This window comes from Trachurus japonicus, chromosome 22 (genome assembly GCF_045865225.1).
Source record: "Trachurus japonicus isolate A0001 chromosome 22, Traja_1.0".
In the NCBI taxonomy this organism is placed as follows: domain Eukaryota; kingdom Metazoa; phylum Chordata; class Actinopteri; order Carangiformes; family Carangidae; genus Trachurus; species Trachurus japonicus.
The window spans coordinates 12,857,865-12,879,867 of record NC_140928.1 but is presented as its reverse complement, the minus strand read 5'-3'; the positions used below and the strand labels follow the sequence as shown (position 1 = coordinate 12,879,867).

General features: G+C 41.0%; 1 protein-coding gene across 2 annotated transcripts in view; it reads right to left on the bottom strand.

Annotated features, from left to right (window-relative positions):
- cdin1 (CDAN1 interacting nuclease 1) overlaps positions 1-20,318 on the bottom strand; it is a 55,173-nt gene extending 34,855 nt beyond the window's left edge. For both annotated transcript variants that reach the window (XM_085766614.1, XM_085766615.1), the window contains exons 1-6: positions 20,182-20,318; positions 19,811-19,929; positions 10,201-10,246; positions 9,155-9,219; positions 8,253-8,313; positions 3,797-3,869 (exon numbers count right to left, since the gene is read on the bottom strand). In XM_085766614.1, the coding sequence (XP_085622740.1) occupies positions 3,797-3,869; positions 8,253-8,313; positions 9,155-9,219; positions 10,201-10,246; positions 19,811-19,929; positions 20,182-20,283 (466 nt within the window). In that variant the 5' untranslated portion in view covers positions 20,284-20,318. The remainder of the gene's footprint in view (positions 1-3,796; positions 3,870-8,252; positions 8,314-9,154; positions 9,220-10,200; positions 10,247-19,810; positions 19,930-20,181) is intronic.
- Positions 20,319-22,003: the final 1,685 nt, after the last annotated feature.

The following is a 22,003-nucleotide window of genomic DNA, read 5'->3' as shown; positions in this document are numbered from 1 at the left end:
GACTGGAGCTTCTCTGCTGAAAAGGAGTAATTAGTATACTTGTCAAGTGAAGTGCCACGCTGCTGCTTACCTCCCCTTGCACCCACCCATTGCATGCATACAGAACCGCACAGAAACACTCACGCTGCCTTTGCCTCCTTACTCCCTCCCTTCTTGCTAATGAAGTGCCCTTGCTCTCATTATTTGAGAAAAAAGGCTGCATATAGCCTACACACCGGCTCTGCCACAGTGGAGAGGTGAGGGAGAGAGGAGAGGAGCACTTGAAGACAAGAGAGGAGGAACCATAACAATCACAGTGGATACTAAGCTGAGATTTTACTGGATAGAACATAATACAATATCAGTTATCAACACGTCTGATCTGCAAAACACTGAAGCCATTATGAATTCTGTCAAGGAACCACAGGATCATAGGAGACGCTAACATTCTCACAGTGTTAACATCAAACACAGGACATTTATAACCTTGCGTACAAGGCTTCTGTAAAGGAATGTGACAATAAATCTTAAAGGCGGTCGAATCACATAGTTACAAAACATGGAGCAGCAATCTAATCTGGAGCTGGGCCTTGGGAAAATGGAAAAGGTCAAATAGCTAGCAAAATTGCCTCCTCAAAAAAGTATGTCTAAATCTAGAGGCACATCAACTCCTGTCAAAGGAGGAATAGAGAGAAAGATGAAGAGATAGCAGGAAGGGGAAAAGAAAGAGCAGGAGCTCCCCCAATGTGCCTGTTGGTGACTTCAGAGAGGTAGAGTTGGAAAGACATGTACCGCTATTTACAATGCAATTTCACAATTTACAGAACAGATCAGGCGGCTGAGACATGTCGAGTGTGAACATGATGTACGTTTCATCCACTCAATGATGTTTGTCCATATCAAACATCACTGGTGTCAACATGACATTTTATAGCCATTTCGAAATGTACATTTTTCGGTAGTTAGTATATTGCACCTTCATTTGATTACCACTTCATTGCATTTCAGTGATATTAGTGACATTTTCAACTATCACTTTTAAGTATTTGTTGCTTTGATTATCAGTAAAGCATAATTTCTTCGCTCCAGTTTTAAACATTAAGCTTTTTCCTACTTTTTTTGTATCATTTTAGATCAAACCACTTACAATTTACATCAGAAAAAAACACTTAAGAGTTTGTTTCAATTTGATTCAACACAACTTTATTAAAATATACACTTTATATATAAAATTAATTAATTAATTCAAATCATTTATAGATTTATAATGTGCAGGGAATTTTGAGTATTTTGTAAGTAAGTATTTTGAGAACATTTTAAAAGTAAAAGATAAAACTAATGAGATAGTATGAAGAACAGATACACAGAACAGAAATCTGTAATGAAAACTTGCCTTACATGTGCTTGTAAATTAAACTGTCACATTCACAACCACTATCTTTATGGACACCACTCCATAAAAACAAACAACCCTGGAAGGAATTCTAAAATACTCTGTATGAAGCGGTGCAAACTGCCGTATATTTCCCAAAATCATCCGTAGCACAGCCAATAGTGGATATAAATGGTGAAAAGTTCACATGTGACCTTTCCTCCCAACTGCCCAGTCCGTTTTCATGAGACAAGGAGCATTATGGATGTTGATATCATATTCAATACGTGATAAAACTGCTTTGAATGTATTGATTTATTTACAAGCGCCACCAGATAGTCTTTCATTCTGCTTGACTGATGCTCTCGCCAATACTTTTGCTGCAAGGACAGAGGGAGGCAGCTCGTTGGTGGTGTCGTCATGTTGAGGTGCGGTGGTGGTGGTGGTGTGTGTGTGTGTGTCTAGTGGGAAGGAGGGGTGGGAATGGAGGGAAGGGGGGGCACAACAACAAGCGAGCAAAACAAAACAAGGAAGGGACAGAAAACAATTTAAAACTCTGTATTGATCCAGCACTAGTGATTGTACATATATTCCACAGTCCCAAAGGCCCCATTCCTGTGTCTCTTAAATGCAAAGGGAGAGAGAAGGAGAATAAAAAAACGATGGTGCTAGGCAAAGGCAAGCCACTCACCCAGTTGGGGGTAATGTCCCTTATATAGAAGTCTATTGATCTTTGTAGTGCGCCTGCCTGCCCTCCCTCTGGAGTCTGACAAAAAAACACACAAATACTCACACATGCACACTGGAGCGCACTCTGGGGCTGGTAGGGGAGGGGGGCATGACAGATACGCCTGCCAATAGCACTGAACCAACCTGTTAGCTAATTGCCAGCAAAGACAATTATCCTTGCATTGTTTCATAATGGAAACACATTAATGAAGTCTAATATACACACAGGGAGATTGGACGATCTGACCGTGCAGCCCGTGTGCGCAGCAATTCATTTGTAAAGGCCGAGCAGGTCATGAGGAGATCGCAGAGAGAAGCTCTTTCAAAACAGAAGTCACCCTCACAGTCGCTGACTTTACAGCTGGCAACAGTGCAAAGGTGCAGCTTAATGAGGTCTTCATTTGAAAGTATTTCATACTCATTAAAAGTCAAGCAATTTTACCAGATAAAAAATTTAAGTGACTTTTAATCTGATCTAAATCAAAGGGTTTTTGAAACACAACACGTGGCCTTAGTTAGGCTGATATGAATCTCTGATTATCCTGTAAAAGCCATCTACACTCTGTGAAATCACTCTCTACAACGAGAACCGCGACCATGACATTACTCACTCGCCTGCAAACACTGGGATGCTGCATGGTTACAACACTGTTTTGAAATTAAACAACGATCATCCAGGAAGTTTCATCTGCTACAAATCTATTCGGAGTAATAATAAAGCATGTTTTCACTGTATGGAGATGGGTGGGGGGGGCACAGTGTGTGCTATTATCTGAGACGGAGTGCTTCTCCTGGATGGATGCCCTGTTCTACAAGCTGCTCAGACTAGTATTTTGACAGGCAGTGGATAACGGTGGGTCCAAAGCAATCACATCTTTGACTTTGACAAATGGCTGTGCTGTGGCGAAGTTGAAAATAACACACATCCACTTTAATCTCTTTCTTGATTAAATTGGAAGCACGTCTTTTTGACATCATGCGATTCACTCTCAAAGCACTGACTACTGCACAGACACGCACGCACATACTCACGATATGCCCATTGAAATGACAGTGAACCATGTGTGCATGTAATGGTGGGAATCCCAGAGTGGAAGAAAAAAAAAAGAAAGAGAATGTGTGTATCTGCAGATTATGGCAGTATCTGTGTCAAAAAAGATGCAGAAATGGTTCATTTCTATACACGCTACACAAGCTGCTAATCAGAATGGACAACACTTTATGGACAGTATCTTTGGCATGTTTAATGAAAATATTTTGCGTCTGAAGCTTGGTTCTCCCACAACGTGTCCATCAGCACTACCAAAGCATGGTTTGCTTCCCAAGCCAATTTCCCAGGTAGGAACAGAGAAAGAGAGGGGGATGAGGGAAGAGAAGGTAGGAGGTAGATGGATGCATTGGGGGATGAAGGAGGGTGAGGGGAGAAATCAGGGGCGTTATAAATAACACTGATGAGGTGAGCTAGCATTGATCCACACTGCTGTTGAGAGGTGGGTGGTCCTCCTAGTGCTTAATTGCCAGTCATGTGCCCTGGGATGCAGCTACCACTAAATGTGGTCTGTCTCTCATTAGGCTCGGACAGGTTGGAAATACAGCAGCTAGAGCTGGAATTGGGGCTCAAACAGAAAGAGATTCAAAAGACAAAGTGCTACAATTAAGACTGATGGGGGGGATGATAGAAAGCACAGAGTGGGGAAATGGGAAAGTGTTACTCACGCATTCCACCATCCACGTCCTGAAGGAACCTGTCCAGGATGATACGAGCCATCAGTGCAGGAGACAGATCCACCTTTACATAGATTGAAAACCAAAAAGGAAGAGAATTAGCCTTAATAAAAAACAGGGTATGGCGTCAATGGGGACTTAATGCAGCTTCAAAAACATAGGCATAGTAGAATTGTTATTCCTCTCTGGAGAACTGCTCCATTTACAAACCATTAGACTAAATCTCACATATCCAGCAGGAAGTACGGTCATATTTCTAAGGGTCTAAGAATATGGCAGTAAAATTACTCAGCCAGTCTAACTTCGGCTGATGTCACACAGATAATAATGATTGTAATGATATTATTACGTTTTCAAACCTTGACCCAACTTTCGACAATCCCTGTGCAAATTGTTCTTTGAAAGCCTTGCTGTGCAATAACCTTTCCCACAGGAACTAGAGATCGCCTATTACGCAGCCAAGTTGAATTGCCTTTGCCTCTGTCAAACGGACAACTGTACTCTCTCATCTTGTATGAAAAAGCAGCACACGCCATGCCCAGGCTAGAGACAATGCAGAGTAGGGCTGCACGATTATGGCCAAAATGATAATCACGATTATTTTTGTCGATATTGAAATCACGATTATTAATCACGATTATACATTATGTTAGATAAAACATGTTTTTATTGCACTTTCTATTTGAAACAAACAATAGGCTTTGTGAACAAGGCTTTCAGTTCAAAATAAAACGTAAAATAAAAATAAATAATAGCCTAAAATAAAATTTACCCAAGACAAAGGGCTAGCGAAAAATAAATGCCATTGCAGAGTGCAGAGGTGTCATTCTGTACAGTAGCGTACAGATACTTGTGTAAAAAACAAAAAATAAAAAATAAATCTGGTAGAAGTAGCTGCTGATTCAACTCCTTTACTCAAATAAAAGTAAGAAAGTACAGGCTCTGAAATGTAATTTCAAAGTAGGCTATAGGTAAAAATTAATTTTTGCCATCAATGATACACAGAGATGTGTGGGCAAGAGTCTGTCTAGCATGGACCAAAGCACAGCACGGGTGGTTCAGCAGCAATTTGGAACGAATTAAAATCATTTAATGAACAGACCAAGTGTTTTCACACAGGCAGCGTCCAGCAGGTCGGCCAGGCTCAACTGTGCTGCCACCAAAACGGCCATAGATCGCCGTTACCGGCCGTTATGATCACGGTCGGAACGTTTTATTTACACGACGTATGTAATTAACACCAAAACGGCCGCGTGGGGTGACGGGGTCTCGGTCCAGCTTCGACACCACCCCGCAGCCCGACCTCGATCCGATCCAGAGCGAGACGGCGACAGTAGACAGCCTGAGGTGCTGACTGACCAGACACAGACACACGTCATGTCTACTGTCACCGTCTGCTGCCGACATCGTCTCACTCTCACTGCAGAGTGAGATCCATACAGTCTATGAGTGAGACGTAACATCGGGCGCAGAAGGTGACACAGTACAGCAGCATCTGAAGCTGCCGACTGACCGGCGGGACACACTCTCTGGACTGTAAACAACATGTAAAGGGAGGATGCGCTCGCTTGTTAGTTAGGCAGCTTCATGGAGCCCTGACCTCTCGTTCGCCCCCTGGTGGTTGGCGGACTATTGGTTGAGAAAGCGCTTGATTTGATATGCAGCACAGCCCGTTTTTTTACATGTTAATAATCGCGACGATCATCTTAATTTAATCGTGGCAGCCAAAATCGTGATCGTGATTAAAATTCGATTAATTGTGCAGCCCTAATGCAGAGCTTTAATCATAGGATGATCACCAAGGCAAACCTGCAGGAACCAACAGGACATACCGGAGGGGACTGTGGGAATGCAGTCCTTAATAGGAAGGAGAGAACCTATGGCTGCAGCACTCTTTGAACACGAAGACACCTTGAGAGGTGTGCAGTGTTTTTGGTCTGAGAGCAGAGAGAAGCCCTGACAGGTAAAGGAGCACTAATGACTGAAGTTTTCTACCTGACCACAATACTATTACAAAGCCTTCTCGCTCAGTATCAACAGTATTGTCGTTGAAGTGGTAATATCAGCATGGTGTGCACTGAAAGACCAAAACTATTGTCAGGGCCTGCATATTATGAGGGTTATTATTTATTTAGATTAAGCAGACTCATAAAATGTATGTATTGTTGTACTGGCTTTAAAATTAAACCAGGCTTATTGAGCAAAAAGATCTTTTTCAAGCACCGCATTTGACCTTTGTTTAAACAATATATATGTTGCAAATAAGAAGACACATTAAGTCATTCACTATTACATTTCACAGCCTCTTCGGCAAGGAGGGAATTAAAACATTGCTTTAAGACTTTGCCATTCCTAGCCGGCTTGTTATGAAACACAACGCACTTACAGCCAAAGATCATTTTTTTTCTCTTGTTAGCATAATTGGGGACCAAAAGTGAATTTGCCCTCAGCCTGTAGTGAGAATGGTGCGTTTCATCTTTTCTGTGATGCTTCCTGGTAACGCTGGGAGCAGAGAAGCTTCTGTCTAAACAATGTCTTCTTCCCCCGCAGTAGTATTTGTTAACATCTCCATAATATTGCACTAAGAAGGCAGCTTGTAAAAAAAGGCCAAACATGTCTATAATAATTAAGGGGTGAGCACAGAGTTTATGTCTTCATTAAGGCCTCTGATAGCATTTCAGACTTAGCATTTGTAGCCTGCAGCTAGTTTCTCTGCTCTCTCTAACCCTCCTCATTTTCTCTTCCTGTCTTCTCTCCTCTCTCTCCACTCTTTGTGCATATTGGCCTGTTCTCCACTCACACCTTTGGAAAACGAGAGAGCATCAGATTCGTGGTAACCTGCATCAGGGCTGACAAATGAAAAATGGCAACATTACCAACGGTGGCCCAGGCTGAATAAGGACCACCTGATTAGTTCAGGTACTTGCCTCTCCCTAATTTTCATATTAATCATGAGTCTATCTCCATTCTCAAATCAGACTGCAGCACTTTATGAGTTTAACATGTGACTAAGATTCACAAAGCCTTGAATTCAAGCTGAAAATAATTATTGTTCAAAATAACTGTGCTTTTATTAGCCCACAGCGATAAGGTGTGTCACATCCAACACAGCATAAATGCCCCTGCTCCGAAACCTTTATGTTTAAGTAACCTTCAGATAAAGACCAATATGAACAACAAAAATAACAGCATGAGTTTCGGACCCTCTTTCGTGAATTTTTCTGCGGGCAAAAAATAAATCCATGAACAGTTTTCATCATTGTTAATCATTTCCCTCTGTTGGAGATATATTGTCTCATAAAGGGATGAAACTACATCAATTAGCGATCTGGGAGATCATGAGTGCTTGGTTTAAATGTTAAGTAGCATATTAAAATGACAGTTAAATGGTTCATAGACAGTTATCTCTGAGCTGAATTTAATCCTTTGGAGAAAAAAAATCATGTGTCAATTAAATGGAGAATGAATAATGGCAGTGAGCTTTGAGGTGCCACTGATGCATGTGAACTACTCTTATTTTAGAAGAAGAAGCCCTCAAATCTCACTGCCTGGTGTGAGCACCAATAAAAATTTAAATGTGCATTTAAATGTTTTAAAAAGGTTACATAGCCCATTTTAACAATCAAAATAAGAGGGAACTGCAAGAGTAACAATGTATTCAAATGACACATAAATTAAAAATGCAAGAATTGCAGTATCATGAATAATCCTGTGATAATCTGAAATGTACTGCATCAATTCTGTAGTAATTCAGCTAATTCAGCTTCACTGAGTAGGCGCTGGATTGATTCTTTGCTACTATCCTAATGGAAATGATAATTTACGGACTACACAATGTAAGAAACACTAGTGGCCTCTAAGTAGATTACTTTTCACTAATGTGAAATGCAGAAACTTGGTCAAGTGAATAATTTAAGTGCTTAAAGCGCAAGGCTATTTTATAGCAATCACACAAACACCCACCATTTACTATTTGAATTTTGCACCACTTAAAATATCGGACTTACATCCAAATATAATTATTTTTATTTACAATTGCTCCTACATTAACCGCAGTACAAATCCTGCACTGACCTCCGAAGGTAAACAACTGATGAAGTGATGAAGAGAGGAATTAACCAATGACCCTGTCCTCACCTGTCCGCAGTTTGCAGCAACCCTGCCTCAACTGCAATTTGGAAAATTACATAATAAAACAGAAAAAGTATTTTCACATCTGCTTAATGGGGGTGAGAGCTAATTGCATCAAATAATTGATAATGAAGCAGACTATTTTACCAATTTTGATAATAACTAACAGACAAGGGGAGTTGAAAAAAAAACTTCAGCCAATTTCTATCAATCCATTATATAGAAAAAAGTCAGCATCAGTTGAGAAGGCTTTTTTCAATGGTTAAAAAAGAAAAAAAAAAGAAGAAAAAAAAAAAACTAAAGGTTATGCCATTACCTCATTGGCCAACTCCAGCAGGACAGGAGCAGTGGGATGTGCCTTGACTTCACTGAGATACCTTCATTATAACAAAGAACAACAACATCAGTGAAAAAAAGGAAAACATAACCCACAAAGGCAGACAGAAGGGTAGAGGGGACTAGACCAGGCTAGCCAAGACATGCTAATGTCCCTGATGACTTTGCCCTAGGTGGCATATGGCAGGCTCAGTGCGGTTAAAACAGCACTGCTTGAAGGGCTTCAAATTTCCTTGAAGCCAGACAAGCATATGATAGTTAGTTAACCCCTGCCGCCCAAAAACCCTTTTTTCCCTCGCCAGCTAAAACTGCAGCTCCCCTCAGATCTTACCCAGATCATCTCTGAGGTTTGTTGTTGTAAGTGGATTAGAAGTGCATTATCCAGCCTTGTTTCCCCCTGAACAATGGCCTAATAAGCTAGATAAAGGCTAATTGCAATATGCAAAGAGGCTTTCCCCCCTACAGTCTGTTTTTCTTTTTTTCCTCTTTTTTTTAATTTATCCATATTCATTGAATTACAGATAATCATCCCATCATAAGCCTGTGTAAGGCAAATGCCCAATGGCTGGTTATTTATTTATTTTTCTTTCAATTTGACATGGGGAACAGAGCTTTAGTTTAGCAGGTGCAAGTGGAGGTCTGGAATGAATCCTGAGGGTGGTGATTTGTTTGGAGGAGATTATATCTGTCATGGTGGCCCACCTACTCTCATGTGACTTTGGCAAGTCCCTTCCTCAGACAGTCAGACAAAGAGAGCACACAAGAATGGGAGACAAATAATAATAAAAAAAACAGTGATAGAGATGAGAGGGAGATAAACACAGCATACTAGACAGAACAGAGAAGAGCAATAAACCAACACAACACAAAGTAATTTAGTACCTTTGGTAGTGGCTTTCAATAACATCTGGTGCATGGTGTCTTGAGATTGTTCTTTTGGTTCGTTTCTGTTGCAAAAAGATCAAAGGTGTAATAAAAATAATGAAACTAATATTAATGTTAATAACAAACAGATGAATTTCATGCAATACTATTAGGAGGTAAGTTCTTAACATTTTCCTGTGCGGGTTTGTTCAGCCTCGGCTTCTCTTTCATGCTCTATTGTATTTGAACAAGTGCAAGAGATCTTGGGTCATAGTAATTTTATTTCAATAAGTTTGCTGGAGGTCAAAGTGTGTCAAGGCAACCATGTTCAGACCTCCCACCCCCATCCTCCTTATATTCATTTCCCCCCTTTTCCATCAAACAATGACCCTATTCCACATTCCACACTCTGACATTTCCATGCAATTCAATTGAAGGAGGAGGACAGGGGATAGAAGAGGAAGAGCATTGGTTAAAAAACAACTTATTTAAAAACTACTACACAAGAAAAAAAAAAATGTAATTCCGCAGAGACAGGCAGTGTGACTGACACCTGTCAGGGGGATGATAAATGACTCCATTTTCTGCCTGTGCTGCCTTCTGCCACTGGCGGCAGTGGCCATTTATCATCATCCGCTGTCAGCCGTGGAAAGCAGCAGTGACAGTGCGAGTCAGCAAACATTTAGCACACGCAGCCGCACTACACAGGGAAATTATTATTGTCAGAATAATAATGGTTTAGCATAATTTATTACAGGTCCACCAAATAAGCAGGGGCTAGATGTTATTAGACAGATGGATGGGAAGGCTTGGCAGACATCCACTGAGGCTCAGGCAGGCAAGGGCTCTCAACATGAACGTGGGGAGGAGGAGGGGGATGAAGGTGGAGGGGGGGAGAGGGACGGGTGGGTGTGGAGGGGGGGTTGAAATAAACGTGGATATGGTGGGGGGGGGCATCCTCCAAACCAATCAGAGAGCTGGCAGTTCAATTACAAAGAAATAAAGGGACATTCATCATTCAATTAGGCACCTGTCAGGGCTCACAAAGGAAGAAAACTTCTAACCTGGTACTCCAGGGAGAAGATGCTCAGAAGAGTGGACTGCGAGTGACTGGAACAAATAAAAGAAGGACAAAGTTAATTACCAGAGTGCATTGCACAGAGACAAAGGGAGAGGGGGAGCTTCAAAGCTGGGGCCAGCTGCCCTGTAATCTAAAAGAACATGAAAACAAGTGTGGCAAAGTTGTTCCAGATGAACACCTCTGACAAAGGATTCCTGCCACGATGGCGTAGGGGGTGTGAGAAAGGGGGAGGTTGTGTGTGGTATGAGAGATGAGAAAAATATAGCCTGTTTTTTTTTTCTTTCACTCATTCATACACGCTATCTTCCTCTCTACCCTTTCTTGAGTGCTGAAAGCTAAATTGTTCTTAATTGAAGTGCAGTTTCTGCTGTTGAGAAACCGTACAAAGGAAAGAACTCGTGGCCAAACTAAACATGGAAAAATTGGTCAGAAGTGAATGACATTCACAAAAACAACTGATAGGGTTCAAGTTCATTTGCTGCATTCACCGGCAAAATTGCACCCCCCCCGGATCAGCAGGGAGATGACCACTGTGAGTGTCTATTTGTTTTTGTGAGTGCTATAGCAATACACAGACAGAGGAGAAGTTTTCCCAGCTTTACTTCCAGCGCTGGGGCTGGCATATGGGTCGTCCAGGAGCCCTCCCACTGCAACTGATGGGCTTTGAAAATGGAAACTTTCACTGCAGGAAGCTGGGACTCCCAGGAGTCGGTCAATTCCATGGGTTGCCATAAGCTACATTCATCTCCAGCTCCAGTCAATGTCAAACACCTGGCAGAGAAGCAAACCTGGAAAACAGGCAGCTCCGACAGGGACTCACAGCCCCCTTGATATCCCTCCCCAACCCCCCACAGCATCCTTTGAGTTGAAGGTATTTAAAGTGGTGACAGATATTACTCTAATTGGATGGTACACACCTCCACCCTGGATATCAAAAAACCATATGAATGCAGCTGAAGCATGCACACAAACACATAAACTGCTCTGTGATGGTCTCCAGTGGTGCTGTGTCTCCATGTACTGCTCTCAGTACACTTGATTGTTAAATTTAATGGACTTTTCGTTACAAGTCACCTGAGAATGGTATGTAAATACTGACAAGAAGCCGATGCCTCCAATCTGCATTGAAATATTGAGTCCACGTAGGCCCTCAACATCAATCACTATAAACCATGAAATAACCATGTGACATGTAAACAAAGCCAAAGGAATCTCAAACACTGATTTGTGTCTGGAGTCTCAGCCTGTGACCATATCTTAATAAAAGCATTTCAACCACTGGAATAGTTCAGCACTTTATAATGACTTGCCCCGCCAAAGACGTCATCTTGGGTTATCCAGACGCCAGATTTAAAACTGTTTTACTACTCTGGCTGGAGAACAGCTAATTCTCAAATATTCAAACTCTCCGGGGCTCTCAACCCATCACACAGATGAGTCTCGTCAACTACAAAGTTACAGTCACAAAGGAGGAGGACTAAATGTTTGAAGTAAATGGGAAAGGGGGGAGCGGGGGGAGGAGGGGGGATTCCAGAAAAAAACATTGCCACCTCAGCATTAATTTACAATGATGCTTGGGGACGAAGGGGCCACTGCAATTAAGTGGGCCATTAAATGGTCAACTGTCAACATGTGGACACTTAAGAGAGGAAAAAAATTTCTTCCACACTTCAACCTTGCACCTGAGCATTTCAACAACATTACAGCCTTATTGTTGGCATGGGACCATCGCGATCCCCCCGTCGGAACAGACATCTGTTGGGCTTTAAATGGATTACTCTCTATAATGAGCATGATTACTGCCTAATTGCTAAATCTATACCCTGTTAACTTTAAAGGGACATAAACTGCTCTTAATATCTGAGAAAACATATCTGTTTCAAAAACACTAAAGTCTTTGGGGACTTTTGTTTTTCCTTTCTTTTTTTTTCTTTTTTACCTCAATCAGTTTTTGCCGACATGATAATGCACCATGAAAACATGCTGGAATTAAGAGACAAACCGAAACAAGACCAAACATTGAGAATTTTAAGAAAATAAAAAAAATGAGGGCAATGTAAAGAGATAAGTGCAGATACCTGGATCCAAACCAAAAGTTGTCTGCATTTTATAGAGTCTGTCAAGTTTTACACTGGGCTCATATTGTATAATGCTCCTTTTTCCATTTGACAGACATTAATAGTAAGTTATTGCTGACTTTACATTAATGTATATCCAACCTGTGCTCTCCTGGGCACAGTATGCTCACTTCATGCTAAAATATGGAGCCAAGTGCAGTGTTACAATGGGGATCTGATCTGCCTGCTGAACAGTAGCATTACATTTTCACTGTAATATATCCACCTCCTTAACTCATAACACCAGCATTTGAGGAATTCAACCCTAGCTCGATGGTTATAAAAAATAAAGTGATACAAAAACACCATCCTAAAACCAGCCTCCTTCTGTCTTTGAGCCTTTAACAAAGCTGATGATTTGTATTTTATTCGGATATGTGCTAAAGGCAGCAGGTTTACTTTCAGTGTAAAATAGTTTATAATGTTAGGTGATACAACAAAAAGTTGAAAGTATAAAAAAGACAATAAGATCAGATTTTCAACAATTTTTATCACATTACTAAATCTGTCCTTACAATTGGAAAATGAACCAAAAGACCAAGAAAGGACTAAAAAAGGTATTATTGATGTAATTTATTTAAAATAACTGTGGGATAAGACACTAAACTCTAAGACAGTTCTGTAGCCGAACTACATATACTATATCTGTACAAAAAACAATTAAATTATTTTATTGCATTGGTAAGACGTCAAGGTAAACCACTGAGTTCATCAATCTCTGTCCTACTTGGTTGTATTTTATGAATCAATGATGCATAGCTGTTTGGTTTCAGCCCACTGTTCAGTCACTGAAATTTATCACAACAAACAAACAACACCTTTGAAAATTCAGTTCAAAAAGAGTGTGTGACACTGCAGCTCATCCTTACATTGACCTTTATGTGTGAAAAAAAATCCCTCCCTCTTGGATATAATTTAGAACATGGGGAAACAGAAGGCTGGGAGACAGAAGAGTGGTTAGGGAATCATTCACTCTCAACCTAATTACCCTCCCTTACAACATAAGACAGAGCATTAATATGCACTGGCACCCAAAATAGTAAAGCAGCAGATTAAATTAAAAACAATTAGGGACTTTCACTTTGTCACTGAGCTGGTATGCCTGTCTGGTCAGTGCTTTAGGCTCTATTAAGTTAGGCTATCCACTGGTTATGAATCTGACAAATTCAAGTTTGAGTGTTGAACTGCCTTATCTCCTTGTACATTCAAAGTGTATCAGTGTCTTAACAGAAAAAAGAAAAAAGACAAACAGCAAAAAGCCTAGAAATTCCCATCAACCTAATTAATAGGAGCTGGGAGAAATTCCAGCTATCAATTATATTCTGAATCTTCCTATTTACAAATAATTTATTATAAACAATAGCTGTAATTTAGGTAATGAAAGCCACCTGGCTAATGGCATTGGTATCATATGCTGCGACAGTGCTTAGCATTTGGTGGATCTGCATGCAGAGAGTGTTGCATGGTGCGACTCTTCAGGGCATGGAGCTGGCTAATTGAGGCATAGCACATATTTTTACTAATGGCAATGGAGCTATTTAGAGAGGGGAATGACATGGATGAAATGATTCACTCTTAAAAATCATATAGAAATATTGCTTGGTTTTAAAACCACGTTCTTATCTTTATCCAAATTTCCTCTACCATAATAATCAGCTATTGCCCTCCTTGCATAGTTAGTATTTATATCCTATCTTGCTCTATTCAAGTAAGACTGCTGACAATTATATATTGAGCATTTACTTTCCTACAGATCAATATTTTATAAAGTGAAAAACAGCTGAATATGGGTTAAACACTCTGGATATGCAAATGCTGCTAATTACACATGCTGATAGGCAAAATGCTAACATCTGTTTCTCAGCTATGCCTACCATCATCAGCGGCAAAACAAATGCGTGGAAAAAATATCTTTATGCGTTAATGTATAAATGTGATGTATTTTGACAAGAGATAGAAACAAACACAAATCTCAGTGTGTCACGCAGCTTCAAACAAATACTTGCACAATGAGCACACGTGTTTACAGTTCAAATTAGTTTTAGTTTTGTTACTGCAAAACAACAGTAAAAACTGCCTACTATTATCATCAGTGCAGCAGCGATCATTTATGGTATTTCATGTGGTTGTAGAAATGTTTTGTTATTTTCATTTTTATGATGATTTTTACTTTGTGCATATAAAGTGTGACAAATGAGCGGTTTTTGTTACATTTGTTTTTACATAACTGAAAAAAAGATTCACCAAAAGCCCAACTCGGAGTGTATTCCACTACATTTACTGATAGTGGCCCCCTCCCCACTGTCTCTCTGTGGAAGGCCACAGAAAACCTAAAACGCCTGCGGGAGACTGTGCACAGAAATGGCTTTAGCAGAAGCACAACAGGGCATCTGACTGCCTACTATTGTCCTAATAGATGAAAAATATCACCCCTACGCTTCCCCCTTTACTTTATTACAATCTTTAAAATTTCTGTCTGCTGAGGTGCCCTGAGATGTCAGAACTATTATATAAGGGTGGCAAAAAGAGCAGGGAAGATCCCACAATCACCACCCTAATTGTGATTCTTCCTGAAGGCTTGGGATCTTCAAGACCCTGTCTGTGACGAAACTTGGTATAACTATTATGGTGTGTTTCCATTGTTATGGTGTAATTATTGTCATTCCTGTTTCTGCAGACTCTCATGGAAAATTGAAAATGAGGTCCATGTTATCCGTCAAGTGGTGAGCGTCCACTGGTCTGGCAAAGAAACACATTACGCTGACCAATTGCCTACTCCCCCAAGCGTAGCTGGGGAACTTGTACCATTCTGGACAATTTGTTTCATTCTTCTTTTGCAATTGATCCCAGTATGCAAAGAGAACCTGGGGCAAAAGACGCTGCCCAGCTACACTGTGCAACTCTACGTATGTTGTAGCTTTCCCTTTGTGTTTATGTATGGCCTTGGGGGGTTGAGGGACGACACTGATGCTACACCAAGTAAAGCAAACAATACGTTGGTTTTACGCACAACAGTTAATATTCCTGTGTCAATAATTTCCATCTGCTAATCCAAACATCTTTTCCTGTCTAGTGATTCAATAACCACAGTTTTTAACCTTCAAGATAATGGGCCTTAGAGTCACTATAAGCCACACCTTACTTGAGCAACGGGCTGCTTACCTCAGTGTTTTTAGCCCAATGAGGCGAGAAGGCTTTACAATCTATAGAGTGTGCTTGGACAACGTCCCTACGATATGAGGAGGAAGTAGTCATTCCTGTGCTTCCTAATCAAGTAATTGATTGCATCTATTATTCATGAACTCCTTAGCCTGACATGAAGTTGTAAACTCAGCACAGCTTCTCCTCTTTCTACATCTCTCCTCTCTGCTTACACTTCATTCATTCATTCACCCTTCCAATGCTCATCTAACCACATAAAGCTGTGGAATTAGTTTCCCTGTCTTTCAGCCTTCAAGGGTTGCACCCCTAAGCCCCCAACTGCCAGTTTGTGTTTTGTTCAATATGGGCAGCCAGAAGTGTGAGGCCGTGCACTGGAGGCCGTCAGGGCTGCCCCCACAGGCTCTGCACTAGATCAGTCTGGGTAATGTCATTGCCACTTCCAGGCTATAAAATAGCTGTGGAATTCTACCTGCACGAGATCTACAACAGTGCAACTCAGTTTATTCCACAGGGACAACAGTGGAAATCAGAGTTAAATCTAGAGTTAATCCAACTGGCATCTTATGAAAAGGCATGTGTTTACCCCTTTCTTTTTTTACCTCTTCATCAAGGCAAGGTTTTTGAACTGAGTGTGAAGAAAACTTAATTTGATCTCTAATTAAGCTATAACAAGATTCCTAATCTTAATACTGACAACTGATTAGGACATCTGTGTCATAAGCAAAGTCCTGAAAATGTTTATGCATCAACAAATAATAACTGTGAAATGATATCCATATTTCTAAACTATGCTTTACACTGTAAAAGATATGCTGACATCAATGAATAATAAGAGGTAAAAAACAAACAAACAAGAAAAACAATAACTTCTAAAGAGTTCATGAGATATTAAGTTGAATTAAATCTATGAGCCTCCTAGTTTAACACATCGCGCCTGTTTCCAAATCCTTGGGTTTAACTAGCGTGTTAAAAAAGAGAGATAAACACTACAGCCACAATAAATAATCAATGAGCAACTCCCCAAGCTTCGTCCTGAGCCGAGACATTACCATCAAAAACAAAGTGTCTGTAGCCAAGAAATCACCATATCAATGGCACATGCCACAACAACCCTGCCCCATGCTTTCCTTCCAAAGATCATGCTAGATAAACCCCAAATAACAGAGAAATTAACAAATGCTTGACATTTGCTCAACATCCATTATTCTGACACTTCTTCAGAATTTCAAAAGGCTGAACGCATGCTTAATCAACATTCATATTCCCAGAGCGAGCCCCAGCACCATATTGCAGCCCGCCTCAGTGCTGATGAAAACGGCACATTAGGGCCCGATTCGAAAAACGTTCAGGGACTCCTCACCAGGGAGCTGTACATGTGTGTGTGTGTGTATCTGTGTGTGTATGTGTGTGAAAGTAAAGAGAGAGAGAGAGAGAGAGGGAGAGAAAGGCAGCGGTTTTGTTTAGAGGGGAGGGATGCTTCACACTTTATATTTTAAAGCATTTCCCAAAACAGAGGCATCTGCCCCTCTCCGCACACCCTCCAACTTTCATGACTGTGAACGCCATATGAGGTGTGAGCAGAATGGCGCTTTAAAGAGGGGGGTAATCATTACATCCAAATTCATTCATAATATGGCACAGAAGGACACAGAGGACTCGCACATTCCCTCCCTCTTTTTCTCGCCCTCCTTACACAGGCTCTCTCTGGGGACAAAGGGTGGAAGGACTGGGGTCCCCTCTGGACCCGGGGGAAGCTAGGCAAGGCCTCAGAGAGCAGCCCATCATTTCCAATTCTAATATGTGGCAAGAGAAGGACCTGATGGGACTGATGTCACATTTTTACCCACACCGGCCCGCGACGAGCCCTCCCACACCCCTTCCATGCGTAGCCACGGTCCAGATACTAGACAGGACACCACGGCTGGCTAAGAGGAGGGCAAGGAAGAAAGGGCAAGAATGGGGGTTGATATTTGCATGTCCCTCCATTGTGAGTGGGGGTAAAAAGTGACAGCACCGTGTCCAATTCTTTTCCCCCCAGAGCAGCTCGGGCCCGGCAAGAGAGGCCAGGCTGACAGATGACTCCCAACATCTGTGTTATGCAGCCGTTACAGATGAGGGACTTCGCATCACAATCTCTCTCTTTCTATCTGTCTATTGGACACTCCCTCTCTCCTCCCACCGTCCAAACTCATAGGACAACAGAAAGACTGACAGACGTTCCGTGGAAATTACCTTGAAATGGCCTATAACAATCATTTTGTAGAAAGTTTAAAATTTCCTCCCTTTGAGTGCCCAATCAAAAGCAATGATTATAAAGTGGGTTCATACTCAATACAACATTCAGAGCCTCGAGATTAAAGGCTATTCTTACTTATTTATATAATTGTAACTCAGATAGTCTTGATTCCAAATAAATAAATAAATAAAGTTTTGCAAATACAGTTAAAATTTATGTCTGGTTATTATATAAAATATTTCCTAACATCACTATCACAATATCTCATCTTATGTTATTGCTATTCAATTATAATTTGCTCATTTATTTGCAGAATTATGTAAAATGATCACATGATACCATACAGTCAATAATAGATGAGAATTAATTTTAGTACAGCCCTAACTGCAGCTATAATACTATCAGCATGCAATTTCATGCATTACCTGGGAAACATTTCCATATTTCCATATAAAAAAAAAAATTAAAAACTGTATATGTCATAAAATGATCACTTCGGACACTAATAGCTGCCCTCTGCCACAAAATTATGGAAAATGCCCCTGGAAAAAAAATCATCTCCTCTACCATGACATTGAAGAATCTACAGTTCACTTTAAATTGATGCATCATTTGGAAATCACCCAGTGCGATGCAAAATTATTTAATATCCAGATACCTGTCTTTTCTGTATCTGTATTATAACCTAACCAATCTTTTGCCCATCCCTCCAGTGAAGGGCTGTCCACAACAAACCCCTCGCCCCTCTCCAGCCCCCCCCTCCCCCTGCCAGCCCCAGCCTGGCCAATATTTACGCAGTGGCAGGGCTCCCACACAGTCCGAGGGGACAGGAGGGGTGTGGGGCGGGGGTGGCTGACTGCCGTGCCTGAGCGCATGCTAAGAGATGATGGATGGCCTAGTCGATATGTTATGTCTTAAGAGCCTGATTTCCTGCCAGTCCAATCACTAACCCTCCAGAGCCCAGCTCAGCTGATTGGACAACCAGAATAATTTCGCAGGCTGTGAAAACACTGCTGCCATGCCTGTCTGTCAGGCCCAGTGACGAGACTCAGGGTTTTAAAGAGCAAGGGCCTCCCCAAGATTGGTTATGGTGAACGAAATAATAACAATAACCAGCAAGACTAAACAAAAGAGCGAGCACCTCCTGGAGAGAGATCGTGCAGAATTATTGGAATGAAAACGGTCCGGTGTTTTCCTTTAATTATTACACCCACCAGTACCACTTTTCCAAAAATTGGCATTTGGACTGTTTACCAAAGACAGTTTGGATTAGGAAACCAAAAGTAGAAAGAAAACTGAAAATAAACATGAGAAGGGCCTCCTAGTGTTGGTGCCTAAACATACAGGATATTGGATGCAGTTACACGCATGACATATTCTGTAAAATGCTGACAGTGAGAACAAAGGTTAGCTGAAGCTCCGCTGAGTCCCCTATGGGGACCTTATACCTTCTTCTAGATTGGTGATTAGGGCACAATGGAAGTAGGAAGCTCCAAATACATGCGACTTTGTAAGTGACCTCTACGGGATCAGCCATGGTGTCCTGGTGGCCTTGGGGGATTACACATGTTACGTTCAATAAAGTGAGGGCCCTCAGTGTCAAGGAGAAAGGCAAACACAACCATTAACCTCTCTCTTCGATTTCTGGGTGTGCAGGCGCTGCATGGCAAAACACTGGCTAATGCTGTGGTGAAAGTCTTTGCAGAAACCTTAATGGAATTAATTAGTGCTCATAACAATTGAATTAAACGGGACTATAAATATTTAATATCAGAAGATAAAAAGAGACACCGGAATAAATGATGTTGCTATGGGGAGTTGATGGATAGACAGATAGAAAGTTAAAATTGAATTTACCCAAACGTGTTCTCATGTGTATATATTATTTTCCTAAACTCCAAACACATCATGTTTTGATTGATAATGTACAAAGAATGGTTTAAAGATTATCATGCAGGGGTGTTCTGTTTTTTCACACATAAACAGACAGCTACAGAGGCTACACACAATGAATTCTCACATGTAAAAAATAAAATAAAAAATAACTCACAAAATAAATGCAGTGTGTAACCACTTACTTTGGAAATCTTTCTTTTAGCATCTTCATACATTGTCGTGTGGGTCTCAGTTGTTCAGTCCACCTCACTATCTCTTTATATTCAGCTCGGGACAGCCTCATCTTCCTTTTATTATCTACCTGTGAGAACAGGGAGAGAGAGTCTGAGAGGTAAACAACATGTCAGGTGGCTGACAGCTGTCAAAAACAGCTGTACCTGCATTGCTAAGCAAACTTAGCTTTATGTTGTGGCTAACGCGAAAAACTGAGAGCATATGACGACATAAAACAAGATGTCTGGTCTTCGAGGGATTGCTATGTGACTATTTAATGCGACACAACGTCCAAATATGACTCCAGAGCGATAAAACATGAAGTAAAAGGCTTGTTTACCCGTGATTCCTGCTGCCTGTGGACAGTTCCCGGCTGCTGCTTCCCGCTAGGAAGTTGAAGAGGTGACTTTTGTGTGAGGAGCGCGTTGATTGGTCGATTCATCTACGGAATTGAGTATACAGGCCGGTGATTGGTTGCTTCGTTTCCCGGGGGCGGTGCCCAGCGATGACATGCTGCTGACTGCAATCTCCGACACAGCTCTGCGCTCTCATCACCTGCAAGAGATATGCAAAGAAGCAGGTACTAGAAATGAATAGATACGCGCTCTCCTGTCAGACAAACGTCGTTTTTCAATTCCACCGTCCGTAAAGGAATATGTCTAAAACACATGAACTGTGCGGTCGGGGGGAATTTTTTGGCGGAAAGAGGAACGACGGAGAAATAGAGGCACAGAGAGAGGGTAGCTACCTCCCTGTGTGTGTGCAGCAGCCCGGTGTAGTAGTGCTGTGCAAAGAGTACAGCCAATCACCGGATAGCTGTTATTACTTGTTTTAATAGTGTTCCTAAATGCAGTCATTGAGGAAAACAGCAGAGACGATGCAGGGCAAATGCTGTAAGCACATCTGGTGCCTCAGATGTTTGTATTCCTACACGACTGCTCACTTGACCTATGTGTTTGTGTCTGGGTGTGGTAATTTACGGTATCCAAAACTCGTCTGATGTCACAAAAAACATAGGATTTAGACGTATTTTTTTTAGGTGAATATTTAACGATAAAAAATTTGATAGGCTATGTTCCCCAGGCAGTGCTGCAGGTCGTGACCTTCTTTTTACAGTCTATGGTCGTGACTCAATTTGTTGGCCTAGCTTGTCTGATTATACTGCTGCTTTTTCACTTTAAATTAACAACAAATGGAAAAATCTTAACAGAGAGTTCCAGCTAAACACAGTGTCTTTACAATCCACATCTAAACAACAGCATATGTAACTTTTGTGCAGTGAATTTAAAGTCAAACTTAGAAGTTTATCAAGGTGCACAGCACCAAGTAGCCTATCACTAATGTGTATCTGTATTTTTGCTCCCTTGCATGGGCTGAGTCAGGGGTGTATTTAGGACCTCTGACCCCCGTCTGAGAGAATATTGGTCTGGGCTTTCCTTAATTATTTCTTATAACCTGCTGGAAATTTTGTGGGCCATCCTTGACTATGGGCCCTTAAATGATCAACACCTTTCACCTCACCAAGGAAGATAAAGCTTTAAATGCCCCCAGCAGAAATATGTAAAAGAGACCTACGGTGATGATATTCTGTTGAGTGCTGTAGTAGAAAAGACTCAGAAGCTTTGTAAAACATACAAGACCAATTTTGAATTCAAATGATAAATGTTTGCTCTGTCCGTCATATTCGTAACTCCAAAGCTTTCAAATCAATTGAAATATCACTTCAATAGTTACAAGTGCAAACTGCTATTTCAAATGGTCAATAGCTGATTAATGATTAATTTTGTTTCTTTTTTCAACCTCTGAACCACATGATTGCCTCCACAGTGTTGATTTTAGATAATCCAGAGACAAGGCTAATTTGTCAAATATATCCCTTGAGTTAAATATAATTTAACAATCCTATTGTTTTGTAATTAGTCTCTGAACAGTGCTAAACGTCATTCTAATAGATTTTATCTTGAACTTTCTCTCTTTACACACAGATGCAGTGAAGTCCCAGAGTTATTTCATGGTGAGTTTCAGAATATTTTTTGTTTGTTTTGACGTTTTGCTTTTCATGAACAGTGTGGCAAAACAATTTCCATAATTTTGCAAAAGCAGAAAAATTATTCCTAAAATGTGCAAACATCTCAGATGAGTTTGGCATTGTTGTAAGTGAG